We start from the raw sequence: 23242 nt of genomic DNA on the forward strand, positions 1-23242 counted from the left end.
AATCTTTGAAAACGGGGCACCGGAAGCAGTTTGGTATCTTAGGAATAGTTCTTCCTAGAAGGAGGTTAAATGAAATGGTTATTATAGTTTTAGAAGTTCAGCTTTCTAAAAATTAAGTTTTTTTCAGAATAACTTCATCAACCAAATATAGTTTCTCCTCAACTGTCCCATGCCTCACTGAAACATTCAAAAATACTTAGTGCAATTTCCAATTTATAACCGTATTTAAAATGTGTTCCAATGTTCATTCCTTAATTCTTTTAAGTCAGATTAGTTTTAAAGAGTAGAAAGTAACCCTTATAAATTTTTACTTTCCTCTCTCTTGAATGAATTTATTCCTGTATATTTAAATTTTTAGAACCATTTCAGAATCACTGATGTACTTTATAACTCACATTTTCTTTTGAAAAAGATTTTCTTAATATTTCCCAGGACAACCTTTGTTCCATTCTGCTATTTCTCCCCTTGTTCCCTTCATCACTATGTAGTTCTGCCACGCACTTATACATGGAGTCCAGTATTAAGAATTGGTCCCTTGTGGTTGGTCTACTAAGTTCTTTTCTCCAGAAAAATGGGGATAAATTGCTAATAAGCTAGTTTCAAAAAAAAAAAAGTATTTGTAGGAAAATCCAGAAATGACACACTGTTTACTTTTTCTAATTTGTTCCATTTGTTCTTAATCATTACCAAAACGTTTGGTGACAGTATTTCTCCATATTTCTTGCTAATAAGCTAGTTTCAAATATATATATATATATTTGTAGGAAATTCCAGAAATGACAGAGTTTACGTTTTCTAATTTGTTCTTGATCATTACCAAAATGTTTGGTGACAGGAGCATTTCTCCTTATTTCTTATAAGTTTAATTCTCCCAAAATCAGTAAAATTTTTAACCAAATAATTTTCTAGTTTGACTGCAGCCAGGCAGTTTCTTTCCAAGTCTCCCAATTGTTTAGTTACCATTCATAAGCACTAATTCTTTAGCTCTTAACCTAAGGACTGTCCTTACTTTGTCTCCAATTTAGAAAGTTACATTCTGGTTTTGAAATCAATTGCTTGCAAGCTAAAGACAGTGCTTTAAGAAAAAGAAGGGAAAAAAAAGCCTTAAAAACAAACAAACCTTAGAAAACAAGTCAATTGTATTCCCTCACAGCTTGTTTAGAAAAACTGAGATATAGTACTGTCATTGTTTCTTGCAATTTGTGACCCAGCACAAGTTAACTTAATCTATTTCTGCCTTGTTTCCTCACCTGCAAAATGGAAATAAAGTACCCCCTCTCAAGATTGGCCCTAAGATTAATAATGATAACCTCTAGGTGTTGGCATTAACTTTATTCTTTGCGCTATCTAAGGAAAGAGATATTTCTGAAAAAGTGATGGCTACTCTAGTTGTAATATTCACTTCAGATAAATATAAAGTGATCTTTGGTGCAGCCAAGCACAAGAAATTCCTCTGGGAAATTAATTTTACATTAATTTGGCGTCAGATAAATCTGAGTTGGAATTGGTTTTCCTCTTTCGGAGAAAGTTAACGATTGTAGTACTTAACCCCTCTTTCGGTCGATTTCCTCCCCTACAAAACCTGGATAATACCACTTACGTCAAAAGGTGGTAAAAATTAAATGAGGTAATGCATGAGATGCGTGTACCAGTGGTTTAAGAATTTAGAGCTCAATAAATGATAATCACAGTAACCTGGTCATCAATTTAAAAAACATTTAAAGTTCCCTCACTACTAGGGATGCACAAAAGTTAATAACCCTCAGTCTTAGAAGAGTATAGAGTGTAATACCCAGAAAAACTTCCGAACTACTTTTGCAAGGAACTAGCCCCACAGTCCTCATTTCCCCACCGGAGCCTTAACCTTACGACAATCAGCAGGTTCGCTCATGCGCAGTTACGCCCCCCCCCCAAGCCCAGCCTCTTGCTCAACTCCGCGCCAAAGGTGCCAACATGTGCGCCTGCGCTGTGACCCAGACCTGGCGCATGCGCTGGGTGGGACAGGCCGGATTGAAAACTATGGCGTGGGTACCTGCGGAATCTGCAGTGGAAGAGTTGATGCCCCGGCTGTTGCCAGTGGAGCCCTGCGACTTGACAGACAGTTTTGATCCCAACGTACCTCCGAGGACTCCCCAAGAATACCTAAGGCGGGTCCAGTGAGTGATTTGACCCTTCGCGGGTGGGCTGGTTGTCCTTCCGCCCCTGGGCACAGCGCCCAGTGCCCGGCTCGACCCTTAAGTGTGATAAAGCCCCACCTCTGTTCCCGTCCCCCATCCACTGTCGGAACAAGATTCCTTGATTACATCTTTGCGTGAGCGAGTTTCTATGAACTTAATTTTGTTAAACCTGATTACTTGTGACAAGATAGGTGCTCTTAGATTTCTTCCACATAAGAAATCTTGCTTTCAGTCAACATAATTTCAGAAATACATTGTTTAGTACCTCGATTGCAATTCTGAACTTATTTTCTGATTTTATAATGAACCGTAGAAGTGGATCGCTTGTTTTACTACACATGAACAATAGTAATCACGTTTTTTGTACTTATTTCTTATTTGTAGGATCGAAGCAGCTCAATGTCCAGATGTTGTGGTAGCTCAAATTGACCCAAAGAAGTTGAAAAGGAAGCAAAGTGTGAATGTTTCTGTGAGTTTTATTACCCGTCAGGGGATTTTTTTTTCCCTCCCACAAATTAAAAGACCAAGGCTCTCCTATAGTGTCAGACAGTATCAGACAGTATCAGTTACGATGTAGGTAAGATTTGACTACTCCGTACTAAGTTGTACTTTTCCCCCCAAAAGGACAGCTGGCATTTACTGCCTCCAGAGAGGCTTTCAGTAACCCTGGCATTCGTGGAGATTTGCTCATAATACTTCAGGAACATGATCCAATCCTAAAGGAGTCTTTCAATAGGTTACTTATGCTATCCTTTATTTTTAAGGTACCTTTTTCCAGTTCATAATTATTATCAGGCTGATGTTTAATCTTAGTGTAGTTTGCATGTTTTGAATTTGACTGGGTTTTGTTTTTTAAAAATAGAAACCTAAATATCACACTTTTCTACCTACTTGCCCACTGTGAACCTTTTTATTCATTTATTTATCCAACACATATTTTACTAAACAACTATATTGTGCCAGGCACTGGGAATACAACAGAGGATGAGACAGAAAATGTCCCTACCCTTGTAGAGTTTACATTCTCCTGAGGAAGACAGTAAAAAAAACCAAATTAATTACATACTGCGACCATTGTTGTGAAAAAAGTAACATATAATGACCAATAAGTAACTGGGAGAACTACTTTAGATAGAGCAGCCACAGAAGGTCTGTTTTAGGAGGTGCTATTTAACCAAAGGTGGAAGGAGAGCAGCAGTTTTTAAATTGTGATAATTCCTTTTTCTTTTATGTTCTAAGTAATTCCTTTATCTGATGTTTATAATCAGGAGGTTTAAATTCAGACACTATAATGTTTCATATAATTCCTTTTCAGAAGTTTTTAGTTGATGGAAGATGATATCTTGTATACCTGGCTTTTAAAAAGTGACCACATTAAGTTTTACTTCAAGGCAGTATGTGATCAGTTGTGACCTCTGTGCTGTTTTGGAAAGTAGAAGTAGCCCTTATAAAGTCAAGCATCTGAAATTATTTGAGTACATTCTGCTCATACCAAAATTCTTTATTTGGTTTATATCTCTCTTTGTTTCAAACTGTTTTGCTATTATATTCAGTAGAAAGGTAGGACTAGATTATATCTTCGAGTCTCATGTCATGTGGATTTCTTAGAAACTCCAACTATAAACCATTCCAGGTTGCTCTTACTAAAGTGACTATGTAAGAGTCTTTTCCTAATGTTTTAAACTCAGACGTAAATAGTAAAGTGAGTTGCTTCCTTTTTTACATCTGCAAAAAGTATTGTCTTTCTTGTATCGTCTTATTTGCTTTATTATTCACTTTTCATCTTGATTCTGCTTTTACTTTGCAGAGGTATGAGATTCTAGTTATAACACTAACATTGATTCTAACATTTATGAACTGATCTCTAGCTTTCAGGATGCCAACCTGCTCCTGAAGGATATTCCCCCACTCTTCAGTGGCAACAGCAGCAAGTGGCACAGTTTTCAACTGTTCGGCAGGTAGGTGTACTTTAATCATTTAATCAAATTAAACCCCTCCCTCCCTCAGACTTATTTCTATTCTTAGACTGTAGTTGGAAAAATTTGGGTTTCTAGTGTATAAAGATAAGAATATTCATGAATCAATTACCAAATTATTATAATCATTAGACATAATACAGTTGAACATATTTTCCAAGTTTTAGAATTGTTAGAATGTTGTGCAGCAATTGCTTTCTTTTGAGTTATCCATTCTCTGAAGATCATTTGTCCACCTTATCTTCCTTTAGAGTGTGAACAGACATAGAAGTCACTGGAAATCACAGCAGTTGGATAGTAATGTGACCATGGTATGTAAGTTTCTCTGTTTAGATTGTACAGTGTATAACTATTTGATATAGTCCGTATTTACTTCCAGTTCTTAAAGATTCACTTGTTTAATCCATATTATTTTCATTCTCTCCCATCTATCATTAACAGTAACAGTTCCATTATCTTAGTAGCCTGAAAAGGATAGAGTCAGTAATGCAAGTTGTTTTTATGACAGTTTTAATCTACATCTTGAGAGACTTTGGATTGGTCTTGACAAGTTTTTAAAGGTTCTTCTAGACATTTGCTTTTTAGGAAATTAAATACATTTTCAGTGTTTACAAAAAGATTGAATAAAGGCATATTGGATTTTCCTCATGAGGTAATGGTGCCAGTATCAGTGAGTGACATTTTAGTAAAGCTGGTCATGCTTACTGGAAAGTAGTATTTCTTACTTTATCATCCTAGATATAATTTTAAGCTTTTTAGTAAATATGCTATATGTGGACTACTGGATAAAAAAGGGTGTCGGGGGAAGAGGTGGATACATTGTTCCAGGACAGTACTTTTAACCTTTTAGGGAGTCTTATAGTTTTCCTGAGAATCAAATGAAAGGTATTTATTTTCAGAGGGAAAAAAATGTATCTATGCATACAATTTTGCTCACAGTTTCAGGTGGTTCATAGATTTCAGATTTTAGAAGCTTCTTCTAGGCAGTGCTTCCTAACATCTTTTATGCAATGACACATTGGGATAAATGGAGGAGGCTGCTCCCATAGCCTAAACTACCAGCTGAAAGCTAAGAGATTCAGTGTAACCTCTCTATATGCTTCTGTATACCAGTTGGAAGCTCTGCTCTAGGAAGAGTGTGGTAGACACTAACATCACTTGCCCAAGATCATTTAACTCATAAAAGGTATAACTGAGATTCAGACTGAACTTTGTCTGACTCTAAAGCCTTTCACTGTGCTGTGAGGCCTCCTAGTAAGAAGAGAGAGAGGTAGATATATTTTTTCTTGCTCAGTCTAAGGACTTTTGGGTACATACTTACTAATTCAAAAAGAAGCTCATCAGTAACATTATGACAATATAATTCTGTCAAGAAAGAAATGACTGAACATAATTGATTCAATAAATGAAGATCATCCATCAAAACGGTAGACTTATTACATAGCAATAACATATGTTCATCATGGCAGATGTAAACATTATGTAAATAATAAAATGAATTTTTAAAGCATGCTCTGATAGCAACTATGTAAATATGAACATTGATTGATCAATTGATCCAGTCATTTATTAAGCACCCACTATATTTAATAATTAGGGTTTTCAATGCTACCTGAAGCAGAAACAGTCTCTGACCAGTGGAGTAATGGGACAAGATGAATTGTTCCATGACAATGGGTTTTTACGTTTTAGGGGTCTCATATTCATTCTGAGAATCTAATGAAAGCTGTTTATCCTCGGGATGGGGGAAAAACTGCACATATATGTAAAATAATTTGCAAGGTGATGTGCCCAAATAAACCCATTGTTCTGTTAACTGAATCACTTTGCTGTACACCTGAAACTAACACAATATTGTAAATTAACTATACTTAAATAAATAAATAAATTTTTTAGGAAAAAGAATTTTTAATTGTTCTGTTAAGGTAGCCATATTGAACTGAATGGTCCTACTTTTTTTCATCTGACAATGTAGAATAAATCTACTCTTTCTTTAATTGGACAGCCCTTTCAGTATGTAGGGTATGTAATCATGTCTCCTTCCATGGGATGAACATCCTTCATGATTCTTGTAATCATTCTTAGTGTATTTTTTTTTCCATACCAATTTCCATCTTTATCACCCTCCTTTGAACGCATTCTTGCTTGTCAGTGTCCGTTAAAGTATGATCCAAACTAAACATGTCCCATCTATGGTGTGACCACTTGGGTACTGTGTTGGTTTGCTAGGGCTGCCATAACAAAACACCACAGACTGGGTGGCTTAACAGACAGTAATTTATTTTCTCACGGCTTTGTGGGGTAGAAGTCTAAGATCAAGGTGTCAGTGGGTCTCTGTCAAGGCCTCTCTCTTTGGCTTGCAGGTGGCCGTCTCCTTGCTGTGCCCTCACATGGTCTTCTGTGGGCACGCCCATCCCTAATGTCTCTGTGTCCAGACTTCCTCTTCTTACAGGGACGCTGGCCAGATTGGCTTCAGACCCACCCTAACCACCTCATTTTAACTTAATCACCGCTATAAAGGCCCAGTTTCCCAATAATCCCATTCTGGAGGTTAGGGCTTCAACATACAGATTTTGGGGGTACACAGTTCACTCCATAACAGGCACTGTATCTTTGTGTTGAGGTGGTGGGAATATGGAGGAATCCTCACTTCTTTTTTCACTGCTCAGTATAAAAAAAAAATACATAGGAGTAAGTAAGTTCTTTTTTTTTTCTTTTAGCCAAAACCTGAAGATGAAGAAGGCTGGAAAAAATTTTGTCTGGGTGAGAGGTTATATGCTGAAGGGGCTGTTGGACCAACTGCAAGTGAAAGTCCTGGAATTGATTATGTACAAGTAGGTGATAATGTGGCTAAACGAACAAAAAAAGGTCATAATTTTGGTTCATGATTTAGTATAAAGACTCAGCAAACTACAACCTAGGGCAAATCCAGTCTGCAGATTTTTTTTGTATAGTCATGAGCTAAACATAAAAACATAATGGTTTTTATGTTTTTAAAGGGTTGTTAAAAAATAAATAAATAAATAATATGTGACTGAGACAGTGTGTACCCTACAAAGCCTAAAATATTTACTTTCTGGCTCTCTACAGAAAATATTTGCCAGTATTTTCTCTTAGTTTATTGGCTTTTTGACTTAAAAATTGGCAGCCTAGTTTCTAAAACAATGTATGTTTTAGCTGTTTAATAATTTTGTGAGTTAGGATTCTTTTTTTTTTTTTAATTTTATTTATTTATTTATTTATGTCTGCATTGGGTCTTTGTTGCTGCGCGGGGGCTTTCTCTAGTTGCGGCGAGCAGGGGCTACTCTTCGTTGCTGTGCGTGGGCTTCTCATTGTGGTGGCTTCTTTTGTTGCGGAGCACAGGCTCTAGGCGCGCAGGCTTCAGTAGTTGTGGCACGTGGGCTCTAGAGCAGTGGCTCAGTAGTTATGGCGCACGGGCTTAGTTCCACGGCGTGTGGGATCTTCCCGGACCAGGGCTCGAACCCGTGTCCCCTGCATTGGCAGGCGGATTCTTAACCACTGCGCCACCAGGGAAGTCCCAGGATTCTTTTTTTTTAATGATTAGACGTGGGTCAAATAATGAGTTATGAGTAGTCAGGGAAACAAAGGAAAACATATGACACAATTAGGTATTTAAAAATGCTTAGTAAATTGCATATTCTGGAGGTAAAATGCTGAGGGTATATTTAAATTTCACATGGCTTTATTTTAATCATAAATTATGTGGCCAGCTGCTTCTTGTCCTTCAGGATTCACCTGCCCTCAAGTTTGCAGATGTTCTTATGGAACCCACTGCACACATCTGCATTACTGGTAACTCCCTATACTATGTTGTTCTGTTCTGTTGAATAGGTATTTATTGTTTTCTATGTGGTGCTACATTGTGTTTTTCCCATTTAAAATTAGTTTATCCTGCGAATGTAAACCCTCCAAAAATCACTAAAAAAGACCAAGACCCCAGTTAAAAAAAAAAGGCAATGGATATAAAGAGACATCTCAGAAGAAGGAAATACAAATTGTTCTTATAATGGAAGATGCCCAAACTCACTTATAATAAAAATGTTGCTTGTAACTCCACTGAGCTGGCATTTTTCAGATAACATATTGGTAAAGAAAGTTTGACACACTGTGTAAACAAGGGCTGGGAAAACGGGCCCTCTTACACATGTGGTGGGAGTGTAGACAGATTCAGATCTCTAAGGGAGCTAATTTAACACTATTTCTTATACAACATATGTTCTTTTGTATAATATCCCTAATGTATGTTACATTTCAAAATGTTTTAATTTGACAAATAATTAATATATATTTATTTAGTTTGTTATTACAAAATACATACAAGTGAAATATATACCACATGAAAGAACCATTTAAGGACACAAGAGTTTAATGCATGTCCTCTTTAAGTTTCTCACAAGTCAGTACTGTTTTCATAATCAAGGCTCCCAACATTTAACTCCAAAGTACTTTTTAGTTGAAGCAGATTAGGTTTGAAAGAACTCATTCAAGTGCCCTTAATTCCTGAAAATGTTAGCTTTAGCTAAAGATTTTAAAAGTGTGTACAACATATTAATATCATAATATCATTTTTTTCAATTTCATGCTTTAACATCCTAATTACTAAAATCATTATTTTTAAATTTACATATTCAAATTTCAAGACATTATTTTCTTGGGCATTACCAACGTAATAGTTCATGGAATGTTTTATTGTAATGGACAATGAAAGAATTTACTTTTATCTATTTTTTGTTTTTAAAAAACAGTGTGTTGAGAAATTCACCAGTTTGAAAAAAATGCACCCCCTGCTCCCATAATACCATTTAGTAAATTTCAGTCTCATTTTTCTTTCAGATTGGTTTTCCTCCCTTGCTTAGTATTGTTAGCAGAATGAATCAGGTAAAGTCTAATAAGAATTTATGCCTTCTTTTGTTTGCAATGTTTGTTAAGGTATTTGAATACATTTACTGAATATTTACAGTATGCAAGACCCTGTCCTAAACTCTTTAACAGTTCTTATTTAATCCTCACTACAACCCTATATGGGAAATTATTATTAATATCCATTTTTTAATAGAGGGGGAAACAAAATTGGAGATTAAGTTACTTGCAGGTGGTTTTTCAGCAAGTTTTAATGGCAACACTGGAATTCAATCCCAGGTTGATCTAATTTCAGAACTCATGCTCTTGATCATGGTGCTAAACTAGTCATATGTACACATTTCAGTTATAAGTCTTAGATTCTGAGGTTTGAAATAAATACTAAGGTTAGATTGCTATTTCTAGTTCCAGATGTCCTACACACTTCATTAAGAATGAAATTTGAATTTCTTGGATCAAAAGGGGAGAAATATGGATTTTGGTTCTTCAGTCTTCAGAACTAGGAACTCTGTTATCCATTTAAAGAGCAAATAAAAACTTTGATTGTTTTGCATTCACATAGCATTGGGTACCCTTGGAAGATAACAGTCATACTCTATTGTAAATCATATACTGGCTGACAGTTTTACTTACTTGATCATTTACATTAAGGTACTGGAGTAGTTATACTAAATTTGATGAGAGTGATTTCTGTAAGTGTCCATCTATATTTGAATAAGCCCGTGAATATTTTCAACAGTTGGATAATTCTATCTATATAGCTTCAAACTGATCTTTCTCTAGCTAACTTTGTCTTTAGATTTGTACTCTGATTTAATGAAAATAAGCTGAAGGTATTTATGCAAAGGGTTTTTTTTAAGAGTATGTGGAATTTTTTTTAAAGTAGTTCCCAACTAAATTAGTAGTTACAAACTAAGTCCTAGGATTTAAACCAAGGTATTGATAATTGAAAGTATATAAGAATATTTGTCTACAAAGCCTCTTCTCACTGAGTGTGCCATCTAATCAAATTACTAAATAGAGTCACACGTTTCTCTGGAAGCCTAAAGAATGAGGCCATTTTAAACATAGAAGTTGCTTTCTAACTGAACTTAATGAAACTCAAGTTGAACTTGTTAGTGTTGTATTACTAATACTGTTCTTTCATCTCTTTCCCCCCTTTTTTTAGGCAACAGTAACTAGTGTCTTGGAGTATCTGAGTAATTGGTTTGGAGAAAGAGACTTTACTCCAGAATTGGTAGTACTGCATCTTCTTCTTTTCATAATGCAGACAAAATTTATATACTTATATATAAGATATGGCTCTACATTATTTATGTATATGTATTATACATATACATACAACTATATGTGTAACGCAAGCAATGGTTGTTTGCAGTAAAATAAGGAAATTACACTAGAATGTAAATCAACATACTACTTCCTTCATTGAGATAGTCTTGCATTGGGGAAAAAAAGTCAACTAAATAGTTGATTTATATCCTGGGAGAAGCTGCTTATCTTGTCACAGATCAGCAACAAACAGACTGGCTACCAGTCTGCACACCCCATTTCAAATAGCACTGACCTAAAGGACTTTGAAATGCATTTTCTAAAATGGCTTTGAAATCCAGTTCACAAAAGAATATCAGAAACACTAATAATGGCAAATATATTTGCCAGGCATTGATCTAAGGATTTTATATATAAGAACTCCTTGAATCCTTCGATAACCTATGAGCTGTTATTTCCATTTTACAGATGAGGAAACTGGAGCACATGGGAATTTAGTAACTTGCTTGAGGTCACACAGATGATAACTGGCAGAACTGAGACTCATGCCCTGGCAGTCAGGCTATACTCTCAACAGCTGTGCTGTATTACCCCTCTATTTTATTGCTTTATACTCACAGCTTAGTTTTCACCTTCAAAATTGGGTAAATTTGGTAGACATTATATAAATGAATTACCCACTTAATCCCCTAATAAGAAATTTTATCATCCTTTGGAGTTAGATTTAATTTAAAAAACAAATATTTTTCACAATTGAGGATATTTGCAAAAGAGTGTATCTGAGGCTCCAAAGCTTCCTGTCGAAATAGATGATATAATCTTTGCCCTCCAGAAGCTTATAGTCTGATGGGAGAGACAGATAAAGCAACATTACAGTACAGTGTATAAGTTTCCCAGCCTGCCATTCAGCCAGGTGGCTTAGATAAGTCTCTTCCATAAGTGTAATGATTATATTCTTTATCACTAGATTTTCATTTTTTATTTTTATATTTTCATTCTTTTAAATCTCTACCATATAACATGTAATTTTGAAGGGGAAAAAAATCCATGCTTAAATCACTGTTTTCGATTGAGTGGTCAGACATGTCTTTTACATAGTTGTTACTAATGTATGTATTCTGATTTTTTAGCTCACATTTCACATATATATTTCTATATGATAATGTAATTCACATAATTGCCGTTGTCCAAATGTCTGTGGTTTACTTTGATTCTCATTATTGACCATTTGGATTCTTCCTTATATTTTACAATCATGACTAAATTATAAACATACTGATTTTCTTTTTTATTATTTCTCAGGATATTTCTAGAATAGAATTATTGGATCAAGGTTTTGTAAGCTTTTGTTACATCCTGCTTGCTTTCCAGAAGAATTGAACCCGTGTATAATGACATCAGCAATGGATTCTTAAATTTCTCTTCCCTACAACCCTACTTTAAGTTGAACCATATGAAATTTCCCTTTTTGTAGGTTAGAAACATTTGATTTTCAACAATTCCATATGGTTCAAGCTATCACTTTAAAATTTGTTTTGGTTTTTCAAATTTAGTAAATATATAGTAGTACTTCAAAGTGAATATAATTTATGTTTCTTTCATTATCAGTAAAACAAAACTTTTTCCATGGGTTGATATATTAGCTACATCTTCAATAGATAACTTAGTTCATATTCTTAGGCTACTTTTTCATTGGAATCTAGATATTGAGCTTTAAATTCTATATCAGTTCTTCCTGTCTGATAGCGACCTTTTAGCAGTATTATTTATCTGACGTATTTTCCTTCTCTTCCTTTAATCTTTATTTTTTTAACTCTATTGTAAGACTTTTGGGACTTTTTTTTTAGCTTTTAAAGATTACCCACTCAAGAGGGTGATAATTTTGGCTTTTCCTGTTAATTTAATGAAAATGTATTATTGAAAATTGTGACTATATTTGCCAGAGGAACCATTAAAGTGTTTCTGAACCAGGGATAGCTGATTTACTAAATTTTAACCTGATTAATCCTTTGAGTTTTATTTTGAGTAATCTGTCTTTTAAATCAACAGTGTTCAATTCCTCTAAGTAACCATACCATTAGAACTCTAGTACTGAGAATACCAATGTTTAAAAAAAAAACTTGTGTCACAGGAAGTTTGCTTATCATAAACTAGCAAAAAGAAAAAGGGACCTTTTAATTATTTCTTTACTTGGGATTACTTGTCTAATATTTTTTGAGAAATACCACCTTATTTTGCCAACTAAGTGTGATGTTATTAAAGAAGGTTTTCAGCTATTTAGTTTTGCTTTTATTTTTTAGTATTGTCACAGTGTGCTCACTGACTTTGAGAAAAGGAATCTTTCAGTATAGATACATCTTAGACAATCAGTAGAGATTTAAGCACCTTCTCAGTGTAGAGGCCATTTGAATACCTGAATGCCAGCTTTATATTGTAAATTTATCCCAGAAAGTTTGAGTCAAGTTTAAATGTATACTAGCCTTTTTCGTGTAGAAGAGAGTCCCTCTCACTCTTTATAAAAGAAACCTGGATGTGAATCTTTTTTTTTTAATGTTATTTTATTTTTTTATTAATTTTTATTGGAGTATAGTTGCTTTACAATATTGTGTTAGTTTTTTGGATTTCTTTCCCATTTACGTCACCACAGAGCATTGAGTAGAGTTCCCTGTGCTATACAGTAGGTTCTCATTATCTATTTTATACATAGTATCAATAGTATATATATATGTCAATCCCAATCTTCCAATTTATCCCACCCACCCCCAGATGTGAATCTTTTTGTTTAAGAAAAAGTCTTATTGATTTGGGGTTGCTTGAGGAGCTTAGTGTTACACAAATTGCTATTTAAGCTTTGTTCTAATATTCTTCAGGTTCCCCTAAAGTGATGTGTTGCTCAGAATAAACTCAGTCATATATACTGCTGGTGGAAACATAATTTGATATGACCTTTCTGAGGTACAATTCAGTGATTATAAGTTAAACTTACGGTGCAGTTTGCTTACTTATTACTTTTTTAAATTCTATTTAGGGAAGATGGCTTTATGCTTTATTGGCTTGTCTTGAAAAACCTTTATTACCGGAGGCTCATTCACTGATTCGGCAGCTTGCAAGAAGGTGCTCTGAAGTGAGGCTTTTAGTGGTAAGTTCAAACTTAATATTTCAAATCAGAAGCGCTCACCAATTTATGTGGTGGTAAAGAACGATTTCAATGAAACAGGAAAACATGGAATATTTGATTAGTCAGGATTAGATTTAGTCACATAATAGAAGAGTCCAAAATAACAGTAGCTTAAATAAAATGTAAGTGCTTTTCTCAGACAAAGGGAGTCTGAAGGTAGGCAGATTAGATCTAAGATGGCAGCGACCCTGGCCTTTGAGTTCTGCCACATGTGGCTTCCATCCTCAAGCTCACCTCATAATCCAGGATGGCTGCTGGAGCTTCAGCCATTATATTTCACTATAGGAAGCTGGAAAGAAGGGAAGAAGGTCATCCCCTCTAAAGAGCCTTCCCAGAGGTTCTACAAGCACATCTGGCCAAAATAGCTCATTGGCCAGAATTTAGTCACATCATAAGGAACTATGGGAAATGTTTACTTTAGTTGGGTGACAGTGTGTCCAGCTAAAAATGAGGTTCATTTGCTAAATAATAAGGGGAGTCAAGAAGCCAGAGTGGTCAACTAACAGTCTCTGGCATAATAATTGTTTTGAATTTCTCCAATCAGACCCTTCCTCTAACTCATACCTGCAGCATTACAGTATAAATTAATTTGATGCCAGACTAAGTCCACTTCTGATTTTTTTTTTATTCCTCTTTTCTCCTCCGCAAAATGTATACTTGTTCTTCATTGACTACTCCAAAATATTTTCATTAAATATCCATGATATGGCACAAACTAACTTATATGGCCTGTACTCTGAGCAAAATGTACTTGTTACTTATTAAATATTCCCTAAGCTATGTTTCTAGACTTTATTCCCTCTCCAGAAGTGCCTTTTCACCCTCTTCTAATCTGCGTCTATATACCATTTACTTTTCACAGTCTGGCTCATATCCTATCACTTTCTGTGATACTTTCCCTAATTCTCACAATTAAAAAGAATCTCTTCAATCCTCTATTTTTCCAGTATGCTTTGTATCTTTTTTATGACACTTAACACATTTTTCCTTTAATTAAAGCTGATATGGATATTTCCTCTTCTGTGCTATCAGCAGGAAGTATGTTTTATTCATATTGTTAAGTTCTTGGCACATAAAGTAATTGAATATGCTGACATCATTGAAGTGTGTCCCAAGTTTGAATAATGTATGACATGTCTGTTATAACATTACTCAGTGAGTTATTGTGACTGTTCCTTGAAATGTATACAAATAAATTTCATACTCTGTAAGACTACCTTCCATGTGTCTTAGGTCTGTCATTTTAACAGATATTTAAAGTGAACTTTAAATGTATAGTTCAGGAAATACTTCCATCGTAATTGAGAACTCTGATCTGGAATATTTTCTTTAAAATATTTTTATATAATTTTTTTCCCTTATTGCCCAGTTAGGACACAGGGTTTTTTTGCTCCTGTACTTGGAACCAGAAAGAAGATCTCTCCCAAGTTATCCTCCTTAGAGCCCTCAACTCTTATTTCTTTTCAGGACCTATTCAGGACCTTTCTTTAAAAGATGATCTTAGATGTTTTCCAAGGAATCATTAACTCTACAGTTTCTCCTTTTTCTTTGACATTTTCTATTTCCCTGTGATTATTACTGTCCTCTAATAAAATGCTCATGTTTTCCATCTTGAAAGGAAACTTGTTTCAAAAATATTAAGGGATAACAGACTACATTTTAAACGTTTTCTTTTTTCTTTTTTTTTTTTTTTTTTAGGACAGCAAAGATGATGAGAGGGTTCCTGCTTTGAATTTGTTAATCTGCTTGGTCAGCAGGTAAGTAATCCTTGGCTCTTGCTTTATGATAGCATTATTAATGGTGGTAGAGAGTATTGTTTCCATTTTACAATGAGGAAGTTGAGGTATAAGGAAACAATATTGTGTTATCACAATTCCCTTTATTTCTAGTTTTTTTCTATAAATAATGCTGCATTGAAGATCCTTGTACATATAGCTCTATATTTTCCAAAGGGTAAATTCCTAGAAATAAGTTAAAGGGCTTGCATGTATTTCTTCTTCTTTTTTTTTTTAATTTATACTTATTTATTTATTTTTGTCTGTGTTGGGTCTTCATTGCTGCATGAGGGCTTTCTCTAGTTGCAGCAAGTGGGGGCTACTCTTCGTTGTGGAGCATGGGCTCTAGGCGCACGGGCTTCAGTAGTTGTGGTACACGGGCTCAGTTGTTGTCACTTGCGGGCTCTAGATCGCAGGCTCAGTAGTTGTGGCGCACGGGCTTAGTTGCTCTGCCACATGTGGGATCCTCCAAGACCAGAGCTCGAACCCGTGTGCCCTGCATTGGCAGGCGGATTCTTAACCGCTGTGCCACCAGGGAAGTCCCAAGGGCTTGCATGTACTTCTAAAACCGATATATTTATTGCCAGTTTGCCTTCCAGAAAGATCATACCACTCTGTGTTCCCACTGAAGTGTCAATGAGAGTGCCCGTCTCCTATTCAGCACTGGGCGTTTTCAGTTGATATAAATATTTCCATTCTGATAATAAAAAGATACAAATTATTTTTATTTGCTTTTGTATGATTATCAGTAAGGGTAGAATATGTTTTATTTTATTGCAGTTTTTTTTAATTGCTACTGTCCTTTGTTCATTTTCAGTCAGGGCATGTTTTTATTTAGTATACATTTGATTTTATTTCTTACATTAAAATTTCACCTGGAATTTATTTGAAAATGTCTTCATAATCTAAATTCTTGTGTGTGTGTATATATATACACACACATATTTATTTTAAGTCTTTTTCTGGACTTGATATTTTTGTTCATTGGTCAGTGTTTTTATTCCAATGCCAATAACTTTTCAAAGTTTTATAGTATTTTTAATATTAGGAGGGTAAGTAATCCTGTGTTCATTTTTCCCTCCCCCAGACAAGATACTTTTTTAGAGTGTACACACATTCAGCATGTAATTTCTTGATCTACAGTAATTATGCTAATGATGATAAATAACACTTACTTGGCAATTTGTGCCAGGCATTTTTCTTAGTGCTTCAAAATAGGAACTCATTTAATCCTTAGAAGGTAGGTACTATTATCAGTTTACAGATGAGGAAACCATGGCAGAGGGAGGTTAAATTACTTTCTTACCATCACAGAACTAGTAAATGGCAGAGCTAAGATCCAAACTCCAGAACTAAGCCCTTAACTATGCTGATCACAAACAAAATTAATACCTACCTAATCTGTTGGTAGTAAGGATTAAATGAGAGGATACAGTGTTGCCCTAGGCGCAAATATACTGTATCTCTAATCCTTAAAACAACTCAGGGTTTTTTTTCCTTTACAGATGAGGACACCAGTTCAGAAGATTAAGTATCGATAATTGATGGTTCAGTAAGCTAGTACCTAATGGAACCACAAACTTAAATATATCATTTGACTGATATTTTATAATATTATGCAATTATGAGAGAAGAAATGTCCAAGTGTATTGGGTCATGATTTTTTTTTTTTCCTCCGAAAGTTAGGTAAAAATGGAAAAAAGTTCCAGGACAGAAAAGTTCTAGGACAAAGTTCTAGGACAGTTCTATAGACTTCACTTAGGAAAACTTATAGAAGGTTATAGCAAGCTTGGAAAAAAGGTAACATAGGCCTTGACTCTTTGCAGTAACAGCTTCAATGTAAGTATCTGTCATTGTTATGACAGAAAACCCAAGAGGGTTTTTTATTGTTGGTTTTGTTTGTTTGGGTATCTTTAAGGCAAGAACTGCTAATTCACAGAAATACCTCGTTAGATGAGTGGGATCCCATTCAAAAAGGATCCAGTAACTGTTAGCTGCCTTAATTGTTTTACCAACGGTAATTATTTTTTTAAGCTTCTTATTATGGAGTTGTTTAAACCATAAAAATATTGTAGAATAAACCCCCAAGATAAATCCATAACCCAGTTTCAACTGTTTTGTTATTGTATTTTAAACAAATCTCGGACATGTCATTTCTCCTGTTTTAGTGTATCTAACTGATAAGGGCTTTTAAAACACATGACTGTAGTATTTGTATCACAAATTTATTGAATAACTAATAAATTTAATAATAACTCCATAGTATGGTCTGATGTCCAGTCCATGTTTCATGTTCCCTAATTATCCCAAGAATGTCTTTTTACATTTGAATTGTTCAAATCAGGATCCAAGTGCGATGCACTCATTACATTTGTCTAATATGTCTCTTAAGTATCCCCATCAACCTCTTGGGTTTTTCTTACCATTTTTTTGTTGAAGAAACCGGGTCCTTTGACTTGTAAAATTTCCCACATTTTGGTTTTGACCTAACTTCATGATGGTATTTAATGGTTCATCTATCCTCCATATTTTCTGTAAACTGGTAGGTAGGTCTAGAGGCTTGATTATATGTAATGTGTATGTTTGTTTGACAAGACTCTATGTGTGCTATTGTGTCACATCAGGAAGCATATAATGTCTAGTTGTCCCACTTTTAGTGGTGATAAAGTTGACCATCGCATTCAGGTAAAGGGATATTGCAGTCATTATTCTTTTTTTTTTTTTTTTTAGGGAAGCCCTCCAGAGGCTTGCTTTTTTTTTTTTTTAATTTTATTTATTTATTTATGGCTGTGTTGGGTCTTAGTTTCTGTGCGAGGGCTTTCTCTAGTTGCGGCAAGTGTGGGCCACTCTTCATCGCGGTGCGCAGGCCTCTCACTATCGTGGCCTCTCTTGTTGCGGAGCACAGGCTCCAGACGCGCAGGCTCAGCAATTGTGACTCACGGGCCTAGTTGCTCCGCGGCATGTGGGATCTTCCCAGACCAGGGCTCAAACCCGTGTCCCCTGCATTGGCAGGCAGATTCTCAACCACTGCGCCACCAGGGAAGCCCCCATTATTCTTTTTGATGCTCAAATTGTTCCATCTTTGGACATTGGGAGCCCCTCAGATCAATTCCTATGCTTTTTGTTATATACCCTTAGTGGTCTTTTTTATTTTACGGCTTTCTTCCTTTCTACGTTCTTTCTTCCTTTCTCTTTCTGAGCCAAGATGACTCAGATGTATCTTGGACACTTGGCTCCGGATCTGGAATCAGTCTTTTCTCCTGGGAGTGCTGGTTCCTGTTTTAAAGTAGAAAATGGTGTCTAGAGTCCACAATTTGGACATTAGGGAAGCTAGTTTTTATTAGTTTGGTCATTGCATTTAGACCTTTTCACTGAACAGAGCTAGGAAGTTATGTAGTTTTTAGAAAGAGAAAAATAAAATCATGAGTTCAGATTAATTTTCAGTTCTAAGTTAAGACTACTTGATTTTTCTTTAATGTTTTATTTCTGTTCTTCTGTGCTCAAAATTCTGGTTTCTAATAATATTAACATAATTTTTGGCTTTATCCTGTAATATTCACATAATAGTTTCAGAATAACAATACTAACAATATTACTGATAATAAAACTATTGAAATCAGTTTAAGAATTCTTTTTTTTTTTTGGAGTATAGTTGGTTTACAATGTTGTGTTAGTTTCTATTGTACAGCAAAGTGAATCAGCTATATGTGTATATATATATATATCCCCTCTTTTTTTGGATTTCCTTTCCATTTAGGTCACCACAGAGCACTGAGTAGAGTTCCCTGTGCTATCCAGTAGGTTCTCATTAGTTATCTGTTTTATACATAGTATCAACAGTGTATATATATCAATCGCAATCTCCCAATTCATCCCACCCCCCTTTCCCCCTTGGTATCCATACGTTTGTTCTCTATGTCTGTGTCTCTATTTCTGCTTTGTAAATAAGATCATCTATACCAGTTTTTTCAGATTCCACATATATGCGTCAGTATACGATATTTGTTTTTCTGACTTTGTACATTTAAAAAATTCTTTGCAGTTCTCTTTGTCACTGGTATATCTCACTAGGGATATCAGAACATCATGTTTAAGATCACTTGAAATTATTCTCCTCTGTGTGGTTATGCCACCAACCTAGTATAGGAGAAGGTTCATTTGGTGATTTTCTGTTTTTATTTAATCTTGTTTTATAATTTCATAAAATATTTACATTGTTCCAAAGTTAAAATGATAATTCAAGGTACATTTTGGAGCATTTTAGAACCCACCTTTATCCTCTGTAGTGTCTTTTCTCCCTTTTGTAGTTACCCATTTTATTGTTAATTTTTGATTTATCCTTCCATTCACTGTTCTTTTAAAAAATATAAGCAAATATATATAAATATATTTGCATTCCTGCAGATGCTTACAAAACATAACATACTAAGCATTCCATTCTGTACCTTGTTTTTTCACTTAATAGATCCTGGAAATCACATGGTAGCAGTGCAGATATTTTCCTCATTTTTTTTTTTTTTTAATAAAAGCCTCATAGTCTTCCACTGTGTAGATGTATCGTAGTTCATTCAGTCAGTCCATTTATTGATGGATATTTGGGTTGTTTGTGGTCTTTTGCTATTACAAGTAGTGCTGCAATTAATATTTTTAAGTATACATTAAATTTTTTTAAATTGGAGTATAGTTGATTTACAATGTTGTGTTAGTTTCTAGTGTACAACAGCATGATTCAGTTATCCATATATATATTCTTTTTCAGATTTTTTTTCCCCTATAGTTTATTACAGGATATTGAATATAGTTCACAGTGCTATACAGTAGGACCTTGTTTATCTATTTTGTATGTAGTAGTTGGTATCTGCTAATCCCAAACTCCTAGTTTATTCTCCCCTGCCTTTCCCCTTTGATAGCTATGTTTGTTTTCTATGTTTGTGAGTCTGTTTCTGTTTTGTAAATAAGTTCATTTGTATCATTTTTTTATTTTTATAATAAATCTATTTATTTATTTATTATTTTTGGCTGCGTTGGGTCTTCGTTGCTGTGTGCGGGCTTTTCTCTAGTTGTGGCGAGCAGGGGCTACTCTTCGTTGCGGTGCGCAGGCTTCTCATTGCGGTGGCTTCTCTTGTTGCAGAGCATGGGCTCTAGGTGCGCAGGCTTCAGTAGTTGTGGCTCGCAGGCTCTAGAGCACAGGCTCAGTAGTTGTGGCGTATGGGCTTAGTTGCTCTGCGGCATGTGGGATCTTCCCGGACTAGGGCTCAAACCCGTGTCCTCTGCATTGGCAGGTGGATTCTTAACCACTGCGCCACCAGGGAAGCCCTGCATCATTTTTTAGATTCCACATATAAGTGATATCATATGGTATTTGTCTTTCTCTGTCTGACTTCACCTAGTATGATGATCTCTAGGTACATCCATGCTGCTGCGAATGGCAATATTTCATTCTTTTTTAAGGCTAATATTCCATTTGTGTGTGTGTGTGTGTACACAACATCTTTTTTATCCATTCATCTGTTGATGGACATTTAGGTTGCTTCCATGTCTTGGTTATTGTATATAGTGCTTCTATGAACATTGGGGTATGTGTATCTTTTCAAATTAGAGTTTTCTCTGGATATGTGCCCAGGAGCAGGATTGCTAGACATATGGTAACTCTATTTTTAGTTTTTTAAGAAACCTCCATACTGTTTTCCATAGTGGCTGCACCAATTTACATTCCCACCAACAATGAAGGAGGGTTCCCTTTTCTCCACACCCTCTCCAGCATTTATTTGTAGACTTTTTGATGATGGCTGTTCTTATCGGTGTGAGGTGATAGATACCACATTGTAGTTTTGATTTGCATTTCTCTAATAATTAACAGTGTTGAGCATCTTTTCATGTGTCTTTTGGCCATCTGTATGTCTTCTTTGGAGAAATGTCTGTATAGGTTTTCTGCTCATTTTTTGATTGGGTTGTTTGTTTTTTTGTTATTGACTTGTATGAGCTGTTCGTATGTTTTGGAAATTAAACCCTTGTTGGTTGTATCATTTGCAAATATTTTCTCCCAGTCCATAGGTTTTTTGTTTTGCTTATCATTTCCTTTGCTGTGTAAATTCTTTTTTCACCAGGTATTTTGACCAACGTGACTTAGCTGATGAGCCATCCTGATAATAGCTGATCTCTCAGGGATAGAAGATATTTGTAATGAAGACAGCCTGAGTCTGAGGAAGTGCAATGCCAGTTCAAGTACAGATTGCATCACATCTTCAGCACTATGTGAAGCGTCTTCATCTTAACCTGTGCAACTCAAGTTGATATTCAGAAGATAGATTGTGTTGGTATGAGTATCTGAGGTATCTTTGAAAGATGTTACCCAGTTTTTGCTGAACAGTTTAAATAGTTTTCTGTAATCACATGCCTTTAAAACAAACTGAATGATTTACTGGTGAAGCATCCTGCACAGAAACTGTATGACGAAATTGTACAGAGGTTGTTGGTGCTGTTTCATTGTTTATTTACATATACACATATAAAATTTTATTGAAAATGTGTTTTGGTTACGAAATTTTGTTTGACTATTTAACAAAACAAAAGATAATGGATAAATGTCCTTAGTATTAGAATTAAGATAATCTAGATTATATGGCACGTGTATTCATAGTCAGCAACAAAATTAGTCTAACATTTTCCCTTTAAGCTCTATACTTTTATTTTTAAATGCTTTCTTTCTTTTTTTTTTTTATAAATTTATTTGTTTATTTTTGGCTGCGTTGGGTCTTTGTTGCCGCGCGTGGGCTTTCTCTAGTTGCGGCGAGCGGGGGCTACTCTTCATTGCGGTGCACAGGCTTCTCATTGCAGTGGCTTCTTTTGTTGTGGAGCATGGGCTCTAGGCACACAGGCTTCAGTAGTTGTGGCTCGTGGACTCTAGAGTGCAGGCTAAGTAGTTGTGGCGCACGGGCTTAGCTGCTCCGCGGCATGTGGGATCTTCCCGGACCAGGGCTTGAACCCGTGTCCCCTGCATAGGCAGGCGGATTCTTAACCACTGCACCACCAGGGAAGCCCCTAAATGTTTTCTTGTATAAACAAAACTTTCTTTACAAGTAATTTTCAGTAGTACCCTAAAAGGTCGACCGTTTTAATTTTCTTGTCACATCTTTTATTCATATCACTTACAATTTATCTATTTCTTTCTTTTTTTGTTTTTTTTTTTTGGCTGTGTTGGGTTTTCATTGTTGCACTCAGGCTTTCTCTAGTTGCGGCGAGCGGGGGCTACTCTTCGCTGCGGTGCCTGGGCTTCTCATTGCAATGGCTTCTCTTGTTGCGGAGCATGGGCTCTAGGTGCATGGCTTCAGTAGTTGCAGCACGCAGGCTCAGTAGTTGCGGCATGTGGGCCCTAGAGCACGCAGGCTTCAGTAGTTGCGGCATGTGGGCTCAGTAGTTGTAGCGTGCGGGCTATAGGGTGCGCGTGCTTCAGTAGTTGTGGACCACGGGCTCTAGAGCACAGGCTCAGTAGTTGTGGCGCATGGGCTTAGTTGCTCCGCAGTATGTGGGATCTTCCCGGATCAGAGATTGAACCCGTGTCCCCTGCATTGACAAGTGGATTCCTAACCACTGCGCCACCAGGGAAGTCCCAGTTTACCTATTTCTATATCAGGTAGGAATGTTTCCTACCTTAAGCAACAGAAGATCCAAGTAGCAATGATTTTTCAAATAGGGATTTATTTTTCTCTCATAACAGGAAGTCTAGAGGAGCTGGCGTTGGTTCAGTGACTCCACGATACCAAGGTCTCTGAGAGTCTTTTAGCTTTTCCCTCATGGTAAGATGGCCACTGCAGTGCAGAGCAATGTGTCTGTATTCAAGACAGGAAAAGGGGGGAAGGAGGCAGAGCCTTCCACATCTGTTCCTTTTCTCATAAAAGCAAAGCCTTCTCCAGATATCCACAGTGGATTTGTGTTCACCTGTTGGCCATGAGTGTATAAAATTATTACCTCTAGCCCCAAGAA

The 23242-nt window shown here is 35.8% G+C and overlaps 1 protein-coding gene across 2 annotated transcripts; it reads left to right on the forward strand.

Annotated features, from left to right (window-relative positions):
• Positions 1-1986: 1986 nt before the first annotated feature.
• Positions 1987-22526, forward strand: GEMIN2 (gem nuclear organelle associated protein 2). Of its 2 annotated transcripts, none has more exons than XM_061182478.1 (10): positions 1987-2156; positions 2562-2646; positions 4046-4135; positions 4405-4464; positions 6874-6987; positions 9008-9052; positions 10203-10271; positions 13335-13445; positions 15183-15241; positions 21367-22525. In XM_061182478.1, the coding sequence occupies exons 1-10, from the start codon at positions 1987-1989 to the stop codon at positions 21404-21406; spliced, it is 843 nt and encodes a 280-aa protein (XP_061038461.1). In that variant the 3' UTR covers positions 21407-22525. The 2 variants fall into 2 exon arrangements, with proteins under 2 accessions (XP_061038461.1, XP_061038462.1); XM_061182479.1 differs by having other exon boundaries at positions 2003-2147; positions 21367-22526.
• The last annotated feature ends 716 nt before the right edge of the window (positions 22527-23242 follow it).

The sequence above is a fragment of the Eubalaena glacialis genome, chromosome 2, assembly GCF_028564815.1.
Source record: "Eubalaena glacialis isolate mEubGla1 chromosome 2, mEubGla1.1.hap2.+ XY, whole genome shotgun sequence".
Taxonomy (NCBI): Eukaryota; Metazoa; Chordata; class Mammalia; order Artiodactyla; family Balaenidae; genus Eubalaena; species Eubalaena glacialis.

Bases quoted from the DNA above. Each gene is read 5' to 3' on its own strand.
- GEMIN2 (XM_061182478.1), top strand. From the start codon at position 1,987: ATGCGCTGGGTGGGACAGGCCGGATTGAAAACTATGGCGTGGGTACCT. The intron at 2,647-4,045 runs GTGAGTTTTATT...ACTGATCTCTAG, and splicing joins AGCAAAGTGTGAATGTTTCT to CTTTCAGGATGCCAACCTGC. The intron at 4,136-4,404 runs GTAGGTGTACTT...ATCTTCCTTTAG, and splicing joins AGTTTTCAACTGTTCGGCAG to AGTGTGAACAGACATAGAAG.